Genomic DNA, 19,446 nt, shown 5'->3' on the forward strand with positions numbered 1-19,446 from the left:
GTTTCGTTGTCGGTTTTAGATGGGACCTGGATCTGGTTTCGGATCACGTCATGGTGTCAATGTTGTAAAAGTAGGTCTAGGAGGCCAAGTTAACAGAAAAAACTGGATGAAGTTAATCTAGTAGACTAAAATGGCAATAGTGAAACCTTTTTGGACCCATAGGCGAAAAATGAAACATTTGGACTAAACTGACAAAATGGCCCAAACCACGGGGACTAAAATGACATTTAACTTATTAATTTATTTATAATTTAGCATATCCCAGTACTCCTCATTACTTGAAGCTTCTTAGTCGACCTACCAGGGGCTGGGAGCGTCTAAGGACTTCAGCAACTATGCCTGATATGCACTTCGTATAGTATCCCTTGTGTTTATAATATATAAGCTTTTCAAATTAATAGTGTGTTTTTAAAAGCAACTAGTTTTCTTTCATTTCTTCACTTTGGAACATAATTATCTGTTTTTTTAGTTTAAATTCGTTAACAATCAACTTTCTTCAAAAGACTCAAATATAAAAATATGTATGCATATTTGGATATTGAGATTACAAATTCACTTCAAGCTAACTTAGCTTAAAAAAAGAAAACAAAACATTTAGAAATATACATAATAGTTTAATCTTAAAAAACCAATAACATTTAGAAATATAAGCTTAAACTTAAAAAAAAAAAAACAATAACATTAAACATAATAACTTTTTGTCGTTTCCTAATAAAGTAAGAATATTAACACGATAATGACTAGATTAACATCATCTAAATTCGTTGGTTTAAGTATTTTGAAAAGTTAAAGACTAGTCTTACTCTTGAACGGGGCTAAACAAAAGAATGATTCTATTTTTGGGAATGAAAGCGACCATTTATAAATATGCTCATTCCGAAAGCAGAAACGAATAGTAAAAAAGTGAATTTATACTAGTAATTAAAAGTAAATAGTAACCAATTTTAGAAGAAGCATATTACTATGTCACGTTCATTTGAAAGGTAAGTGTTTATTTTCTACAAATTAAACTTCATGTTTAATACCTTTGTAAGTTTTTATTTTCTACCACCTTTAAGAAGTGGACCATTATCATCAAACAAGACAAACAATGTTAAGCAGTTGAAGTATGATGAATGTAGTTGTATACAACGACAAAGAATTTCTTCACTGTTGTGTTGATCGGGTATAGGATTAAGATGCTAGAAACAATCTTGAAAACTTTGCGAGAGAACGATGTTGATGAATAATCAACCAAACATAGAACGAAAAGGGCAAAAACTAGCGGCTTTCCAAACTAGATAATTTCTAATCATGAAGTTTGATGTTTAGATCCAAAATTTTGGTTTCTGATGTCGAATAATTTGATTAGGAAAAATTACACTTTTCGTCCTTTATGTTTGTACCTAGTTGCAATGGATGACCTTTACCTTTAATATTTACACCCACAGTCCTTTTTTTTAAAACCTGTTACATCTTTCGTCCTTTACCCCAAACCCAGTTAAAAAATTTGGTTAAATTACATCACGTGCACAGCACGTGAGGGCATTTATGTCCATTCATAACAACCAGCTACCCACCATTTAAAAGCCCCAATATCTCCCCCAAATCCCTGATTAGGGTTTCTTCCCCATTGTTTTAGCCCCCATACCTGCAACTCTCTCTAAGGCGGCTGGCCCAAAATTAGGGTTTGGATCTTAAATCATCTGCTCATAAACGAAGATGGTGTTATGCGGTTGTGGAAGAGAAGCTGTTATCCTCACCTCTTGGACAGATAGGAACCCAGGCCGCCGTTTTTATGGGTGTCCTGATCAAGGATCGACATGTCGATTCATAGGATGGGTAGATCAGTCCAATTGCCATTCACGTGTGAACATCATCCCAGGTCTGCTACGAAACAGAAACATGTTAGAGGAGAAGGTGAAAGAACTTAAATCTGAGACAATGAAGCTGAAAAAGATTTTGATTTTGAGTTGGGTTTGCTTCATCGTGTATTTGTTCATGTAATGCAAAGCAGTCTAGATATAATGTGGTAGTCTTGATGTAATGCAGTTTAATGCAAGTAGTTTTTGTATGAAATGTGATATGTAAGTAGTTTTGATGTAATGCAGTACCTTTGGTATGAATATAATGAATCTAATGCAGTAGCTTTGGCTTCAGCAAATGATATTGTCTTTCTTGTTGTTGCAAAACGGAATTTTGACCCATAACCTGTTTTGACAGTTTCTATATTGACCCAAAACCTGTTTGGACATAACCTGTTTGGTAAGCAGCACATAATTGACCTGTTTCGACAGTCTCTATTTTGACCCATAACCTGTTTGGACATAACATGTTTGGCAAACAGCACATAACCTGTTTGGACGCTTTAAATGGCTGCAAATTGCAAACAAACAAGACAGCACATAACCTGTTTGGACACTTTAAATGGCTGCAAATTGCAAACAAACAAGACAAATGACCCATTCAACTGCTGTAGACATCAAACACAATGCAACTTCTGTTTTGACCCATTCAAGTGTTGTAGACATCAAACACAATGCAAATTGCAAACAAAAACTGCCACACTGGCATAGATAACCAAGTTATAAAAGACATGTTTTAAACATGTTCCAAACATCTAGAGTTAATACATATCCCATAAATTACTAAGTTAGACCTTAACAAACCAAAAGTCAAAGACCATAACAAACCAAAAGTCAAAAGTTAAACCCCTGCCAACAGATCTAGTCCTTCCTTTTTTCACCTTGCCCCTTGCAAGTCCTTTGATTGTGTCCGGTGTTCCCACATTTTCCACATACACCTTTCATATTCTTCTTTGATAACCTGCCCTTCTTCTTGCTTGAGCCTTCATCCTCCATCTCCACGGCTGACCTTTTCCTAACCTTCTTTGGCCTACCCACTTGTTTGTGATGTTTTGGTGGTGTTATCTTGATAGGAACTTCACTCTTCGGCCATAGAGCTTTGCCATTTATAGGGTTTATCTTGAAAGCATACACCTCTTTCCACCTGCCTATTGAGTAGACTGGATCAAACCAGCTTTCCAAAGCACCAACTCTTTGACCATTAGTAGCCATGAACCATATTGCAGCCACTGCATGTCTGCAGGGCATGCCTGTCACAATCATGAACAATCAGTCACAAACAGTTAATAATGATAAAAGTCAGTCACAAATAGTCAATAATGATAAAAGTCAGTCACAAACAGTTAATAATATACCTGTGATTTCCCAGCCTCTACAAGCACAAGTCTTTTTGGCCAAGTCCACTACCCTTGTGTGTCCAGGTTTACCACTCACCCCATACAGATCCCCTCCATTCCACTGCACATGATAAAAGGCTGCATCTTTCTTAATTGTCTGAAGGTGTTTTTGTGCCCAAGGTGTAATAAGACCTTCAGTCCTTTCTATAACCCTCAACACTGTCACAATCCTCCTCATTAGGTACTCCCTGATATACTTCAAAGCAGCAATGATAGGCTTGTCCCTCCCTTCCAGTATCTTGCCATTGAAGGTTTCACACATGTTATTGAGTAGCATGTCACTTAATGCCCTACCTGTTCATTGGTTTTTATCATTAGTCAAGTGTATACCAATTAAGACCAAGTGAGAAATGGGAACACAATGTACATACCAGAGAAATGGGACCTTGTCCAGTGAAGAGGGGGGATCTTAGACAGCCACAAGTGAGCTTTTTTGTTAAAAGCTTTCAATTCCTCCATGGAAGTTTGAAACTCAGGAATTGTTGTTTCCTGTGCATATTTCCACAATAAATCTTTGTATTGTCTACCTTTAAAGGTTCCTTTCATATTGTCATGAATATGTCTAAGACAATATCTGTGCTCAGCTAATGGAAACAACTTGGAAACTGCAGGTAGCAGACCCTGTGGAAAACAGATTGTAATTAAACCTAAACCAATATCAAATCTCAGAACTGAATTAAAAAAAAAGAATGCAAGTAAATACTAACCTTTTGCCTATCACTCATAAATTTAAAGGCTGAGTTTCTTGGTATCTCAAGGTCATCAGCTAACAGATCTAGGAACCATGTCCAAGCACTTAGATTTTCAACCTCAACAATTGCATAACACACTGGATAGATTCCATTATTAGAGTCAACACCCACTGCACTTAAGAGTTGTCCAGGATAAGGCCCCTTCATGAATGCACCATCCAAACCAAGTAAATCCCTGCCTAATGCTTTAAACCCCTGCTTTAAAGCCCCTAAACAAACATAGATCCTTCTAAACTGTCTAGTCAGATCCCTTGGATGACCAGGTTCTAGATCTATCTTAACAGTGGTACCAGGATTTTTACTTTGCAACTCAAGGACATAGTCCCTCAACAGACCATACTGTGATGAGTAATCACCTTCCACCATCTTCCTTGCTTTTTGTTTTAGCCCTGTAAGCCTTCATCCTGGATACACCAACAACATACTTTCTTTGAAATTGTTCTTGAACAGCTTTGACAGGAATATCTGGATTTTCTTCAATTTGTTCAACCATTTGTTGAGAGAGAAAGGTTGAAGTACAAGCATGTATTTTTCTGGTACAAACACATTTATGTTCTTCAAGAAGAGTCTTGACCATCCAAGTTTCTTCACCTTTAATTTTTGAGATAAGTAGGGCCCATGGACATGGTATTCTGCAGAATCTTTTTTGATGCCTCTTCCCCCAACATGTACATTGGATCCTTCACCAGCAGCCCTTTAACCTTTGCCTTTATTCACAGGAGGCCCAGTTCTTTTAAACTTTGGCAATTTTTTCCCTTGACTTTTACCCTTCTTCACAGCAGGCCCTTTACCTTTGCCTTTGTCCACAGCAGGCCCTTTGCCTTTGTCCACAGCAACCCCTTTGCCCTTTGCTCCCTTTGCTTGTGTAACACCCCAACCCGGAAGGGCTGACGTGTCACAATAACGGTAACATAAACAAAAGTCATAATTCCATTTATTTATTTGATAAGGATACAACCACACGACTATTAAAATTAAGATTAATATACAAGCGGAGACATTCATCTTAATTAACTAACATCTTCAGATTTATTCCTAGGCTTTATTCTTCTCTCTTTTCCCCTCCCAAAGTAACATGTGGACCTGTATATACAAAAAGTTTACGGAATGAGCCGAATGCTCAGTACGGAATTTTAGGCTCAAATAACAAATAACGCTTTATATGAAATCTTATCCGGATGGAACTTTATGCGGAAATGATACGATGCAAGAACATAATTTCATAATCATATCTTACGGATGTACCCATGAGCAAACTTAAAACGTGACAATACACAGGTAGCTACTCCTGCATAATTATCCACCTCTTTATACTTAAATCCTAGGATCGATCCATACGCCTCCTAATAGCCTTATGTACCACACTTGTACTTAAGAGACGCCGTGAACTGATCTCTCCGTCACGGATGGAGCACATGATGTTGATTCCACAACAACATGCTCGTGGGACACTCCACGAGAAGCGATACTCAGGGTATCAGAGTACAAATGGTCTTATTCACATAACTTATAAAACTTATTTTCATAACAAAACGGAACATATATTGGAACATGCGATAATGAGTATAACATAATACTATCGCATGACATGAAAGCTAAATCAAATGATTAGGATAGGAATCGAACGGACTGTCAAATGAATCGATAATCAAAGACGTGAGGAGTTTTTAACAGATATAGTAATTTAGTGGTTTTATAACAATTTGAATATGAAGCAATAAAGAGTGGGGTAAGGATCCGTACCTTAATAATTCCAAAGTGAAGCTACCTTGTGCTAATATTTTAGATTTATACGGGCAGAGTTTAGACTACTGATTAATCTTTTAACCTAATTTAAATAACATGCACACAAACTAGGTTAGTAACTTAATACAACATTTACGTCAATTCACGAGACCAAACCCTCACAACTATTATCAAGTGCAATACTTAATAATTCAATCGGATTCACAACGAATAACAGAGCATAGTCCGAATTCGAACAGCACTCAAATATTCAAGTTGAAATCACGACGAATAATCAAAGTACAAGCTCAATTTGAGCAGCACTCGGACAATCGTTGTATAGTTATAATCGATCGGACGTTGAATCGTAATAGCGATCGAGTTATTACCCTGATTGCGGCAGCGTTTCGTGATCCGTGTGTGTTTTAATAGTATATAGAGTATAACTCCGTAGGTAATTCGACTTTTAACGTCGATTTTATGCCAGAAATCAAGTCCCAGACTCTACTATTTATACCCAAAAATTGCTCCCCCTCGCGCCACGCGAAAGAAGCATGTGTACCCGTCGCGTGGCGCGACGGGTCTACTTCTAGCCTAGGTTGTTTCGTGTCCTACATAGCTTTGCTGAGTCAAAATTTGGTCCAATTGAATTTAAACAACGTTTTTAAGTAGATAAACATCCAGCCAGGGTTTAACCCCCCTGAGTTTTAGGGGCCCTGATCCTGATTCCGATTGTTTTGAAAATTTTAGGGTTAGTGCAGAATTACTTGGGTGTCTTAATTAGGGTTTTCTAGTGGTTTATAATTACTATTATTCCTTTTATTTCTAGAATAATGATTTTAAATTTATGGGCATTACAGCTTGACTTTCAATATGAACTACATTATCATCTACATCAAATTGAGGCAACTTACCATGACACACTGCCCTCACCCTTGTGCTATCATCCTTAACAATAACAATGTGCCTTCTTGTCTCAACTGAATGAACCTTTATGAGCTTCTTTGCCTCTTCCTTAGTTCCAAACACTTGTCCTAAATAAAAGTTCACTCTATTCTCATTTCTCCTTCTATGTTGATGTATTTGTCTCTTCCTAGTGCTTGTTTGATTGTCATCAGACTCTGACCCACTTGGGAATGCTTCATTGTCTAAGATTTCATCTTCTATATCTTCGTCTTGATGAATAACAGTGTCATTTACTTCCATGTCAACATTCATAGTGTAGTCCCTCATATCTACATCATAATCTGGCATGCAATTGTTTTCATCAACCACAAAGTCACTGTCACTATCCTCCTCTTCAATGCTTGTTTCATTTTCAGGACCCTCTTCATTTAAAACATTCCCCTCAATGTCAACTGGTGCATTATCATACAAGAACATGTCCACATGTTCTTCCTGCACACTCACACCTTCCTGCACAGTCACACCTTCCTGCACACTCACACCACCCTGCACAGTCACACCTTCCTGCTCACTCACACCTTCCTGCTCATTCACACTCACACCTCCCTGCTCATTCACACTCAAACCTTCCTGCTCATTCACACTCCCACTTTCATGCCCAATGTTATCAACATCTTACTGCAACCTTCTTGTTACAGTTAGTTTTGAAGGCATTATTGCATAAGGGCCAGGCTCATCAATTTCTTCAATTGTAATGCCCTTTTGTGGCTTCATAGGTGACTGAAAGAAGTCCTTAATAATGTGTAAACCATGTAAAGTAAATACATTGATAATCTTATGAAATTCTACATGCCTAGACAAGTTCAAAACATCTTGGTCACTACTTAAATCTTCAATACCATTATCTAAATCCTTTTCAGGGTTTTGGAAAAAATAGTATATATGATCATTAACAGAATAACCCAGCTCATCCATCATATCTGAAATCTCGTGAACAGAAAACATATCAACGTCGATCATGTCAACAAAATTAACCTTACCACCTTCGTATACACGACCGGGACTCTTGGTTAACCTACCACCATGATGTAACCTGATACTGAATAGATGAGGCATACCAACTGCAAAGGAAAAATTTTTACTAGTTAGAAACATACACATTACAATAGGTTGTCTTGAATCATTCAAAAAGATCAGAATTTAAGGTTACAGCTAAACTTACCATACAACTGAAGAACTTCATCTCCATCCATGGTCTCTCGTATAAACCACGTTGGTGGTACTGGTTCTTGATTCGTCGTCATGACCGTACAAGCAAGATTTCTTGCGGAAGAAGATGATCGATTAGAGCAGAGCAGATGAATTTGGGGATGTTATGACATTTCGAAGACCTAGGGGAGATGATAAGGATTGAACTGATAAATGAGGGATTTGGGGGAGATATTGGGGCTTTTAAATGGTGGGTAGGTGGGTGTGATGAATGGACATAAATGCCCTCACGTGCTGTGCACGTGATGTATCTTAACCAAATTTTTTAACTGGGTTTGGGGTAAAGGACGAAAGATGTAACAGGTTTTCAAAAAAAAAAAGTATTGTGGCTGTAAATATTAAAAGTAAAGGTCATCCATTGCAATTAGGTACAAACATAAAGGACGAAAAGTGTAATTTTTTCATTTGATTATTTGGAAACACACAAAACTACTACATAGAAATAAATCCATAATTAAATGGTCTAGTGGTATGTCCCTCTACCCCCACCACCACACACACATATAAAAGTAATGTGGGTTAAAATATTTTTGCAAATGCAATGTTGAATAATTTTTGGATGTATACAAATCCGAGATCCTGATTTTGATTAGTTTTGGATTGGAACATGTAGTGTTTGGATACATATACTTTTGAATAATCATAGCAAAGAGTATAGCAAAGAGTATGAGGTTTCATGCAGAGCTGTCAAAGATGTAAATTTAGAGGTGAGTAAAATAACCATTATAATCGATAACCGAATCAATATTAACTGATAACCGATATAATCGATGGTTATGGTTATGAAACTTTGTATAATCAACTAATCAGTTATTGTTACGGTTATGAAGCCTTGGTTAACCGATATAATCGAAAACGAACATGTAATTATAAGTATATTTAATGGATTTATGTTTTATATTAACCATGTAATTATAAGATAAAAGTATGTAAGTATCAAAATGTTCTTGATGTAGATGCCTTTTATTTTAATGAAGAACATAGTATTGTATTTCTTTTGTTGAGAATTTAACTTATTAAAGAGAATGTCACAATGGTAGTTTAACCAAAAAGTATAGTTTTGGTTATTTTATAAAAAAAGACCCAGTTAAGTCCTAACACTGCACGCCCCTAATAACACCCCTATTTATTTCAAACCTTTCTTGATTAATTAACTGAAAATAACCGAAACCGAACCATAACCGACTTTATAACCGATTAACCGTAACCGATGTTTGGTTATGGTTATAATTAAGAAATTTTCATAATCAAAGTTAGCGGTTATGGTTATGGCTTGGTTATGGTTATCACTAAGAAAATTTCATAATCAAAGTTAGCGGTTATGGTTATGGCTAATGGTAAAAATCGAACCAAACCGATCCAAGCATACCCCTAGATATAATGCCGTTAACACACTAGCATATTTGGTTAGTCATTGAACACAGTTGGACTCTAATATTGTCAAGGATGAATACCAACAATATTCGTTGTGTTGCTTACGTGAATTATTAAGATCCTGAATATAGATAAGCTTGATAAAAAGGTAAGAAATATGTTTTCATTGCCGATTGTTCACATGAGACTAAATACATACTTTACAAAGCGATCAAACTTGTTACGCTTTCTAAAACTCAAAAGTACGTGAAGAAAAAAAAACGTGTCGTGACATTGCAAAAAACGGTGTTTGGTTAGTTTATGAAATGAAATTACCTATTCCACAAGGAATCTCATTCCGTCTAACCCCTCTGTTTTATGTCCAAATCACGTAAATTAGTGTTTTTATTTAATACGTTTATTCTTTAATCATTTATGCCTTTTCTACTTGATTGCTACTTTATATCGTGAAAAAAATACAAACACGGAGTCTTCTTCCTTAAAAACGTACCACACCCAATGTCTTGAATATTACCGGCTACACACATACGTGCGTGTAAATGCGTGCGTTAGTACGAAATATACTCGAAATATTATCTACTTACGAGAAGGTAACAATAAAGCATTGCACATATGCCATCAAGTTGGTTTACAAAAAAAAATGGAATCAATCAAGGCCTAAACCACTCAAATCCGTATTATCAAACAATAGTTGCATTTAAAACAGTTTGTGATTCGATTTTTGAAACCATTGATTAAACTTTGAGATATTTAGAATCAAACAAAAATCAACAAAAACCGATACACTCAATTTGTGTTAAGTTAGAACAGAATGAACCCCATTTATCATTTGTATTATATTCCCTTAGTTGCATGAACCCATCTTGCCATAATTTTTTTTGTAACCATAAGACTGCCCCCAACGCTTCTTGTTGGGGGTTGCATTTGATGATGTGGATGATGCATTTGTAAAGGAAGCATTAGCGTAGGTGCCATTTAAAGGGGGTTGCATGTGTGGAAGTGCACCTACATACAGGAGAGAGAAGGTAAAGGTGGGTCCTTTAAAATCTAATTTTCAACTAAATAATTAAATACAACTATGCATGTAAACGACCATTTTTAAAAAATGGTTTATTTTTTATTTTTTTTCCAACAGCTATATGGAACATCTTTAGAATCTTAATCAAGCTAATGAAGATTAGATTTGTTTTTTTGTTAAGTTTTGTTTTCATTTTTAAATTAAGTTCTAGTTTAATTTGGGTATTTGTATTTTATTTTTTAGGAATATGTATTTTCTTTTTTATGTAATGCAAGTTTAATTTTTATTTATTTTTAGCTTCTTTTTTTATTTTATATTATTTAAATATATTTTTACAATTATTTATTAAATATTTTTTAAGATTACAAATTAAATGTTTTTAAACAAAAATAGAAAAAGAAATGGTGATGTGAAAGAGAGAGGATGCATGTGGGAAGGATGGGTTAAAGTTAAAAAGAGGAGAGATAATGCATGTGAGAAGAATTTGTTAAAAGATGATGTGACAGTAATGACTAGGATGCATGTAATAAATGCAGGCCGTTGCATTGCGGACAGTCTAAGCACCACAACCTCTATATGTTGTTAATATGTAAGAAAGTTATCAATAGAACACTGTATGTACAATTATGATTATGTCTTGATTCACACGTACCTCCCTTATACTTTTTGATAAAGGTATATCTTACACTATGTGCTAAAGAACTATGGGCGTGTTTGATTCAAAGGTTAATAATAATAGAATAGACATCTGGTTAACGAAAACAAATTTTAGAATATGATATCAAACTTATAGAAATAGGTACTGTTTTGGTGCACCACCCTCATTAATTCAATTTGTTTTTACTGTTAATGCACTTCAAGAAATCACATTTAGTAATTATTAAAACTTCATACAATGATTAGCAAATGTTTACTTTCAATATTATAGAAAACACAAGGCAAAATAAAGAAATGAAATAAAAATGCATTGGGTTCACATGGGCCACTTGCACTCCTAGATAGTGGGAGACAGTTTGAATTTTATTAACTATTAATTAATTATTTGCAGTAAAGTTGGACTAGTCCTTTGATTAAATAAAAAATAATAAGTAACCCGAAAGCATCATTCAGTACAGTATTTTGGCTCTTGATAAAAAAAGAAAGAATATTAGGCAGTCTTTTAACCAAAAGTCTAAAACATATTAAGCAGAATATTCTTGTTTTCTCGAAATAAATAAAACCAATGTTCTTATTGGTGATTTGTTAGTTTGGGTATTATTGATATTGGTTATATGTGATATCTCACACCAGAACAAAATAAAGTTAAAAGCAAGGATTGAAAGCTAATAAACATTTAATAAATACTATAAATAATAATCAAAATTTTACAATGTGTTAAATACTAGAGTTTTGCAAAACTAACTAAGTTTTGAAGCATTTCGAAATTTATTTGTAGGTGTTACAAAAGAAAACAAAATATTAAATTTGATGAAAACGAAAATGAGTTTTGAATCTTTTTCAAAAAAATTATTCTTAGTAAATGTGGACAAAATGGTTTAGTTGTATCAAAAATGTTATGGAATGTAAAGTTTGGAATATATATAACATTTTGAGTAAGAACGAAGTAGTTAAAATGTTATGGAATGTAAAGTTTGGAATATATATAACATTTTGAGTAATAGCGAAGTAGTTATTAATTATTTGGAATATATATAACATTTTGAATAAGAGCGAAGTAGTTAAAATGTTATGGAATGTAAAGTTTGGAATATATATAACATTTTGAGTAATAGCGAAGTAGTTATTAATTATGTTTATTTTTATTGAAGTTTTAAACAACAACGAATGAGTAAACAAGTTTATTGCAACATCAAATATTTTTGATGTACTGAACCTAGAACCATATTAAAAACCATCTAAATTGGTGATGACTGCCGACTAGTGCAGACTAGGGTTGTTTATGGGCCTTGTATCAGACCGTTATAAAATACAACTTCAATGTCTGATGTGTTAAAAGATTCCTTTTAAGACTGAAATAGTTAAACTGGCTAAACCACAGAAGCCAAAATAGTAATTTACTCTATATTATGTTATATATATATATATATATATATATATATATATATTTATATAAACATACATTTGTTAAGAGAATGTATCGCACATTTGTTTCATTGGCTTATGTGGATTTAAGTAGTTTTTTTTTTTTTTTTACCTTTTCTAAAATCTTAAAGGATATAAATAATATCTAAATAACTTATAAATTCAAACAAATTTAAATATGATTCTAACCGTTCTAGCCTAGCTGGTTGAATGTTATGTTGTTTACATGGAAGTCTCGAGTTTGAAAGCCGCCCCAATTGTCGCTTACGTCAACCTTCGCAACACTGCCTGTCACACCCCAACCGATAGCGGAACCATCGGGATGAGACGAAATAGATTGCAAGAGACTTCATAACACTATGTGACAATATTATTTAAATTCAAATTTCATAACTTTCTAAAATGTCATACAAGAATCAAATACGAACAACATTGTTTCAAACATATAATACAAAATAGATTAATCTAAGTGTGTTTCTAAGTCCACTTAAGTCTTGTTTTCTTCACTTAGCATCATCTTGTCTATCGAACCTGCAACATGTATTAAAATAGAGTTCAATGCAAAAGCAAAGGCGAGTATACAAGTTTTGATACATAGCATAAAAATGGTTTTAAAGTAGTCTAATGTTCCTATCCAACATGAATCACAATATGTCTCCGTCCGGCCCGAGGAAACCTTTGCACGCCTCCGTTACCTTTTGGGAGGCCTACGCCCCATAGAAACTCAAGTTACTAGTATGTCGTAACGGTGTCAAGTATATGTTCAAACCCAAGAATCCAATGCGTTAAAATAGCCTATCCCAAATAGAATAACGGGAGGTAACATGTTTAACTTAACAATACCCTAAGACTCGTGGGCTGTGCATTACTCCTATAGCGCTATAATTGTTAAGGTAGGCTTGTACGAAGTTAATGAGCATATAGACACGAAAAGTTTAACATAACATACGAGATTAACAAGCATCATATAGTTTCATGTTCAAATATGGATAGAGAGTGATTCAAATAGTTTCAATGTTTCGTGTGTTTAATATAGAATACATGTTGCACCCAAAAGTGTTTAAAAGTAAAAATGAGATCGATATACTCACATAATTGCTAAGTCTTCCGATTATCCAAGTGTTGATGAGTGTATGAGCCTAGGAGGATGGAACGCCGAAGTCACCCTATATGGGCAAACGATGGTGCATGAGTAAACGAATTTACGACGGAGGATTTGAATTGGGAATTTCGAGTATAACCAGTTGGTGTATATATATATATATATATATATATATAAGAGACCGCTAAAATGAAAACCACCTCCAGTTGTAAGAACCATGAGAACTTTTTGATCCGGGGCGAGTTGGACCAAAATTTTTTTTTTTCATAAACGTAGATGCGTGTATTATAAACACATTTATAAAAAAAAAATTCAAAAAAAAATGTCGTGTGTGTAGTTTTGAGCACCACAAGTTTGTGTTTACGGTAAAATTTACGGTACCCGTAAACACAAACTTGTGGTGCTCAAAACTACACACACGACATTTTTTTTTGAATTTTTTTTACAAATGTGTTTATAATACACGCATCTACGTTTATGAAAAAAAAATTTGGTCCAACTCGCCCCGTACGGTGCAGTTCACATGGTTCTTACAACTGGAGATGGTTTTCATTTTAGCGGTCCCATATCTATATATATATATATATACACACACACATATTTCATAAAGTTTATGTAAAACGTTCTAAATTAAGTCTAACACAAGAGTATTATCGAAAGGTTGTCAAAAATAAATATACATTTATATCTATTTTACAAAAAAAATAATTGAATCCGATACGCTCCGTTTTATAAAATTAACGCGTTTCGTTTTACGGATTTTTACGAAAAACAGACAGAGTTTCCTCTGTTTTGGACGATCCCGACGACTCTAAGTGTTGATATATATATATATATATATATATATATTCCAAATTTCAACAATAATTCAACAAACAACAATAAATAATAGATACTTTTAAACATTTGATAGTGATGCCGGTTTGATATATAATTTAACATACGAAAATTTTAAATAATAAAAATACCGCGCAAGTTTTTACTAAGTTTACTAATCGTGTCGGCTCAGGTTCGGTTCCGTATTAATCAACAATTATATATAAAAAAAGAACGAGCCGAAAACTGTCCGAGTGGCTCGTGTTGAACGTTTGACCGGGTTTGACTGACCTTGACTGGGTTTGACCCGAACAGAAAGCTGAAACCAGACACGAGTCAAGACCCGAAACAGGACTGAACCTGTTGACTGTTTTGACCGAACCCGAAACAACTTGAACATGACTAGAGTTCACTCGAGTGAATGGAAAAACAAGACACACTCGAACAATCGAAACAGAACCGAAATGCGCAAAATCCCTACCTAAATCGAGATTCGAACTGGAACCATAAGCTCGAACCGAAATATCCACAGCTGACCTGAGTCCGATCGAAACTCGCATCAACATAACGCCTGAATCTTGAGCCGGGACTGAATCCAAACCAGAACTCGACCCGAACTGAAACTGCATCACGAACCTCCATCACCCCGGCCGAAGATATGTGGATCGATCGGAACAAAAAAAAAGAAAGAAAATGAAGGAAAGGCACGTGACTTACCGGAGTTCGTCGAAGACACCACCTCCGCCACCGTACGCGGCGGTTTTGTCATCGTTACTTACTCCTTCGGTCTCTCTCTCTCCTTTTGGTCTCTCTCTGTCTCTGTTTCTCTCACTTCGTGCTTCCTTGGCCAGCCGTCGCTCACCACCACTACCGCCGCTATTGGCGGCTTCGCCGCTGGAGAGGATGAGGAGGACGATGAGAGAAGGGGGGGTCTGTATGTGAAAGTTCTTGTTTTGAGGAGATGAGGTTGTAGTTGCAGACAAAATGTTGGGAGGGAACAAGTTATGAAGCGGCTGAAGATAAAAAAAAGGATTAGGATTTAGGTCTTTTCTTTTTAAAGGGTTTTTACAATAAGTTGTTATGTGGGCTTGGGCCCCAGGCCCACAAGCCCGTTCTCGCGTTTAAGTGGCCCGCAATTCCTACGAATATAAAAAAATGCGGAAATACGAGGCGTTACAGTCTCCCCTCCTTTAGGAAATTTCGTCCCAAAATTTATTCAGAGGGAAGACTTGTAAGGGTATTGGTAAACAAAAGAGGATTGTTTAAAATTGAGGCTTTGGAGTTTGAGACGTTTTGAAAAGTATGAAATTATGAGGAATGACATGATAGGGTTGTAAAAGAGTTCGTTTGGTTGAATATGAATCGAAGTACTTAGCATAAGTAAAAGCGTATACGTGTGTGTGAGTTTAAACAGTTTTGAATCAAATTGGAGATGTATATATAAAATGTGTCGTGTTAAGAAGAAATCTTTGTACAAAACGGTTTGTATTTTGATGAAAAGTGAGATGGTTTGTATGGAAAGTTTAAGAATAGTACTAAATCGCATATTTGTAGAAAATTGCCTTATCAAGAGGAATGAGAAGGTTTGACGTTTTACATAAAACGGTTCTGAAGGTAATCAACTAATTACGGTGTTTGCGCATGAATAAAGAATAGAAAGGTAGTTTTAAAAGCAAGGAGATAGGTTAGGATTCGATAGTTTAAACCGATTGGTTTTAAGCGAGGTTCATATATAGACAAAGAATGATGGAGAATAAGGGGAGTATAAAGGTGAACGACTGATTTTAATAAACGAGTGCGAGTATAGGAATAGCATAAGTATTCGATAGACGAAAGTAGCGGGTTAAGAATGATGTCTCATCGTGGATAATCGGATATGTTGCATTTGTGAGTTGTTCTAAAGTTGTATTAGGTCCAAAAGGTCTGCAGGACACTGAATTTGTCATGGCACGCTTTACGAGAGTTTGATAACATGGTGAAAGTACTTATATATAGGATGTACCAGCGGCGTATCCATCATGTTTTGACCATCTTACGTCCGTCTCGTATTCGGTGTCATGTTACGTTCCGTGTCTTACGATACGCAGTAGTATACTCTTTGGTTCTCATACGCCTATCATTATAATCTCGTGTGCACCCGCGATTATATTGATTCATGATCCGCATAGTTTGTACTAGTTGTGTATGGGTTAAGGTGTACATAAATTTTGAGAGCAAGATTGCGTGTATATAGAAATGTAGCATATAAGCATGTTTGCGTTCCAAATAGTATAAGACCAGCGTAAGCGAATCCCTTGGATTTCGTCCGCGAATAGGTGTGGAAGCATAAATTTTGAGTATGAATAAAGCATGAGCATAGTATAAGTTTAAATACGAATACGCATGTGAGCATAAACACAGAACGCATGACAAGAATATGAGTAAAAGTATAAGCATGACGTGTATGAAAAATGAGTATAAATGTGGGTACAAATTTGAGCACAAACGAATGAGCGTGAACATAAACATAAGTCGTATACATGAGAGTATGGATATGTGTACTAGTATAACATAAATCGTATAAAGGTGAGTATAAATACACGTATAAGTATGAGTATAAACATAAGATTGCAGGAGCATGGATGTAAATGTGAATATAGGTGTAAAACATGAATGTTTAAGTACAAATAAAAGGTATGAGTGTGTATATGAGTGTAAACAAAATTGTAAAATGTATGAGTGTGAATATAAGTTTAAGAATAGTTGTATAAGTATGTATAATGTGATTATGAACGTGAACATAAGCATAGACATAACTGAGGAGGAGTGAATATAAGTATAAACGTATAATGTATGAATGTATATATGAATTATGAATATAGGTTCAAAAGCAGTTGTATAAACGTGAGACGTGTGTATGTGGATATGACTATGAATGTAAGTGTAAATATTGATATAATTACGACGTAAATGTATAATTGTGTGTAAGTATGAATATAAGTGTAGACATAAAATGTACATGTATGAACGTAAGTAATAATGATTTTGTTTATAGTATATTTCTAAGTACACGAGTTTAAGTATGTAAAAGATTAAGAAATTTTGAGTACGAAAGAAAAGAAAACGAGTGATATGTGTGAGATTGTCGCGTTATATTGACTAAAACGTGTAAGATGATATGCATGTATAATGGTTTGAGCAAAACGTGAAGTTTATTGAATCAAAAGAGATTGAGTTGGCATGAAAAATAGAATATAGTTTGTAAATGTAAAGGGAGTATAAAACATCTACTGGTTATGTGAATTGTACTTTATAAACAAATGGAAATGCTACTATTGTTTTATAAGAGTTGATATAGTTGAAAAATTCGTCGGTTCCTACAAAGTTCCCTTGCCCATGTGTTTTGAATTTAATTGACGTATCGAGTGAGGTTTTGAAAAGTTTTAGGGATTAACAAGTTCGCATCGTTTTAAGTAACTTCGTATTAGAGAGTTTTGAAGTTTACAGATTCTTCTGAAAAAGTTGATCCTTAGAAAAAGGAATTTGGTATACGTACTTAGTGTTTGTTGAAAAAACGTCTTTTAATAAAATGTTTTATTACTTTTGAAAGAATTTTTAGTAAATGTTGAATAATGTTTGTAATATTCTATAGGTGTGTGCGAAAAAGTTGGTTTGATTCCCAATTGAAAATAGAAATCTCTAGTTTAATGGTATGAGGTGAGCTTGTTTCAATAGTTACGTTGAACACAAAATTTTGTGGGCAATGGTTCTGTTGGACCGATTAAGTTGATGAGTAGCATTTCGTGAAATTATGGATATCGGGGAATAAGCGTTTATGGTAAAAGCTAGGAATTTGGTGTGTGTGAGCGATATGTAAATAGGTTGTGGAATAAGAAATTCGTTTAGGTAAACAATGCGTTTTGAAATAATTAGAGATTTGTAATGATAAACGATTTAGACATAACCATGATCGTGTTTACATAATATAGTCTATTAAAAGGAAAGTATAGGTAACGATCACCTAGGTAAGGGAATCACCCCTAATCTGTTGGTGAGGTCGTTGTAAGATGAGAAAAGAAGCGGAGCTAATCGTCAAGGTAAGGAAATCACTCCTATCTTGATGATATGTCTTCACTCGTTATTACAAAGTGTAAATACAGTTACGTGAAATTATGCATGCTAATTATGTATAATCGTATAAAAAGTAATAGTATGATGTATGCGCAAAAGTGAAATCTCAAAATGGTTCAAAATTGACAAGGGAGAGTTACATCATAAAAGGTCGAGAATACTAACGCGTAAGTTCAATAAAAACTTGGATGGTTCCAAAACGGAACTTTGACTAACCAAAGTGGTCGAAAGGTCTTTTGAAATTGAGAACATGCTTTGGCCTAATAGGTGAAATACTCTCGCCGACATGTCGGTTAACAGTATTTACCCTTCCGGTTACTGCACGTTCCAATTCAATTGAAAATTCGAGACTTGGTGGGATTTGTAAAATCAAGGAGTGGGACTAGTCGACGAGATGTAGGTTTCACCCCTAACTTGATGACTTCGTACCCTAGGTGTGGTTGGTACTCGTCGGGTCAAATTAAATTTCGACACGTTGACGAGGGTCCACTAGAATTTGAAATTGAAATTCTCCATTAAGATGTGGATTTCACTCCTAACTTAGTGGTGAATTTCGTGCATAAATAGAATCAAGCAGAATGAGAGTTGTTTACCAAATTGTGGGTTTCACGCCTATTTTGGTAAACTCGTTTTTGTAGGATCGCTGTCGGACCCGAATTGAGTCGATCAGAGGCGTTCTATACACTATGAAAGGCGGAAACAGACATAATGCATCAAATTCAGCAAGATCTTCACTTAAATTGTCGTTTGTATTGATCAGGAACACAATTTCAGCAAGACGACACTTCGACAGAGCTTCGCCGTCGGAAAACAACTAGGTAATTTCGTACCAAATGAAACGAAATCACAGCTATATATAGACATGGTAATTCCGCATGAAACATGCTTCATACGGAATTACTTACATGCGAAATCATTACTCACACAAAATTAAGTAATTCCGTGCGGAATTACATTTGTCATCTTCATGCGGAATTAGGTCTTCATGCGGAATTAACTCTTTGACATAATTCCTCGATCTTCATGCCATGAGCAAAGCAAAACTCGAACT

The 19,446-nt window shown here is 35.0% G+C and overlaps 1 protein-coding gene across 1 annotated transcript; it reads right to left on the reverse strand.

The window, feature by feature from the left end:
- Nucleotides 1–2,516: 2,516 nt before the first annotated feature.
- LOC110902646 lies at nucleotides 2,517–4,553 on the reverse strand. The gene is made up of 4 exons (XM_022149142.2): nucleotides 3,949–4,553; nucleotides 3,613–3,862; nucleotides 3,200–3,535; nucleotides 2,517–3,094 (listed from the first exon to the last, which is right to left on the reverse strand). Exons 1-4 carry the CDS (start codon nucleotides 4,357–4,359, stop codon nucleotides 2,706–2,708), a joined length of 1,386 nt encoding a protein of 461 aa, XP_022004834.1. The 5' UTR covers nucleotides 4,360–4,553; the 3' UTR covers nucleotides 2,517–2,705.
- Between the last annotated feature and the right edge of the window lie 14,893 nt (nucleotides 4,554–19,446).

This window comes from Helianthus annuus, chromosome 13 (genome assembly GCF_002127325.2).
Source record: "Helianthus annuus cultivar XRQ/B chromosome 13, HanXRQr2.0-SUNRISE, whole genome shotgun sequence".
Classification (NCBI taxonomy): Eukaryota; Viridiplantae; Streptophyta; class Magnoliopsida; order Asterales; family Asteraceae; genus Helianthus; species Helianthus annuus.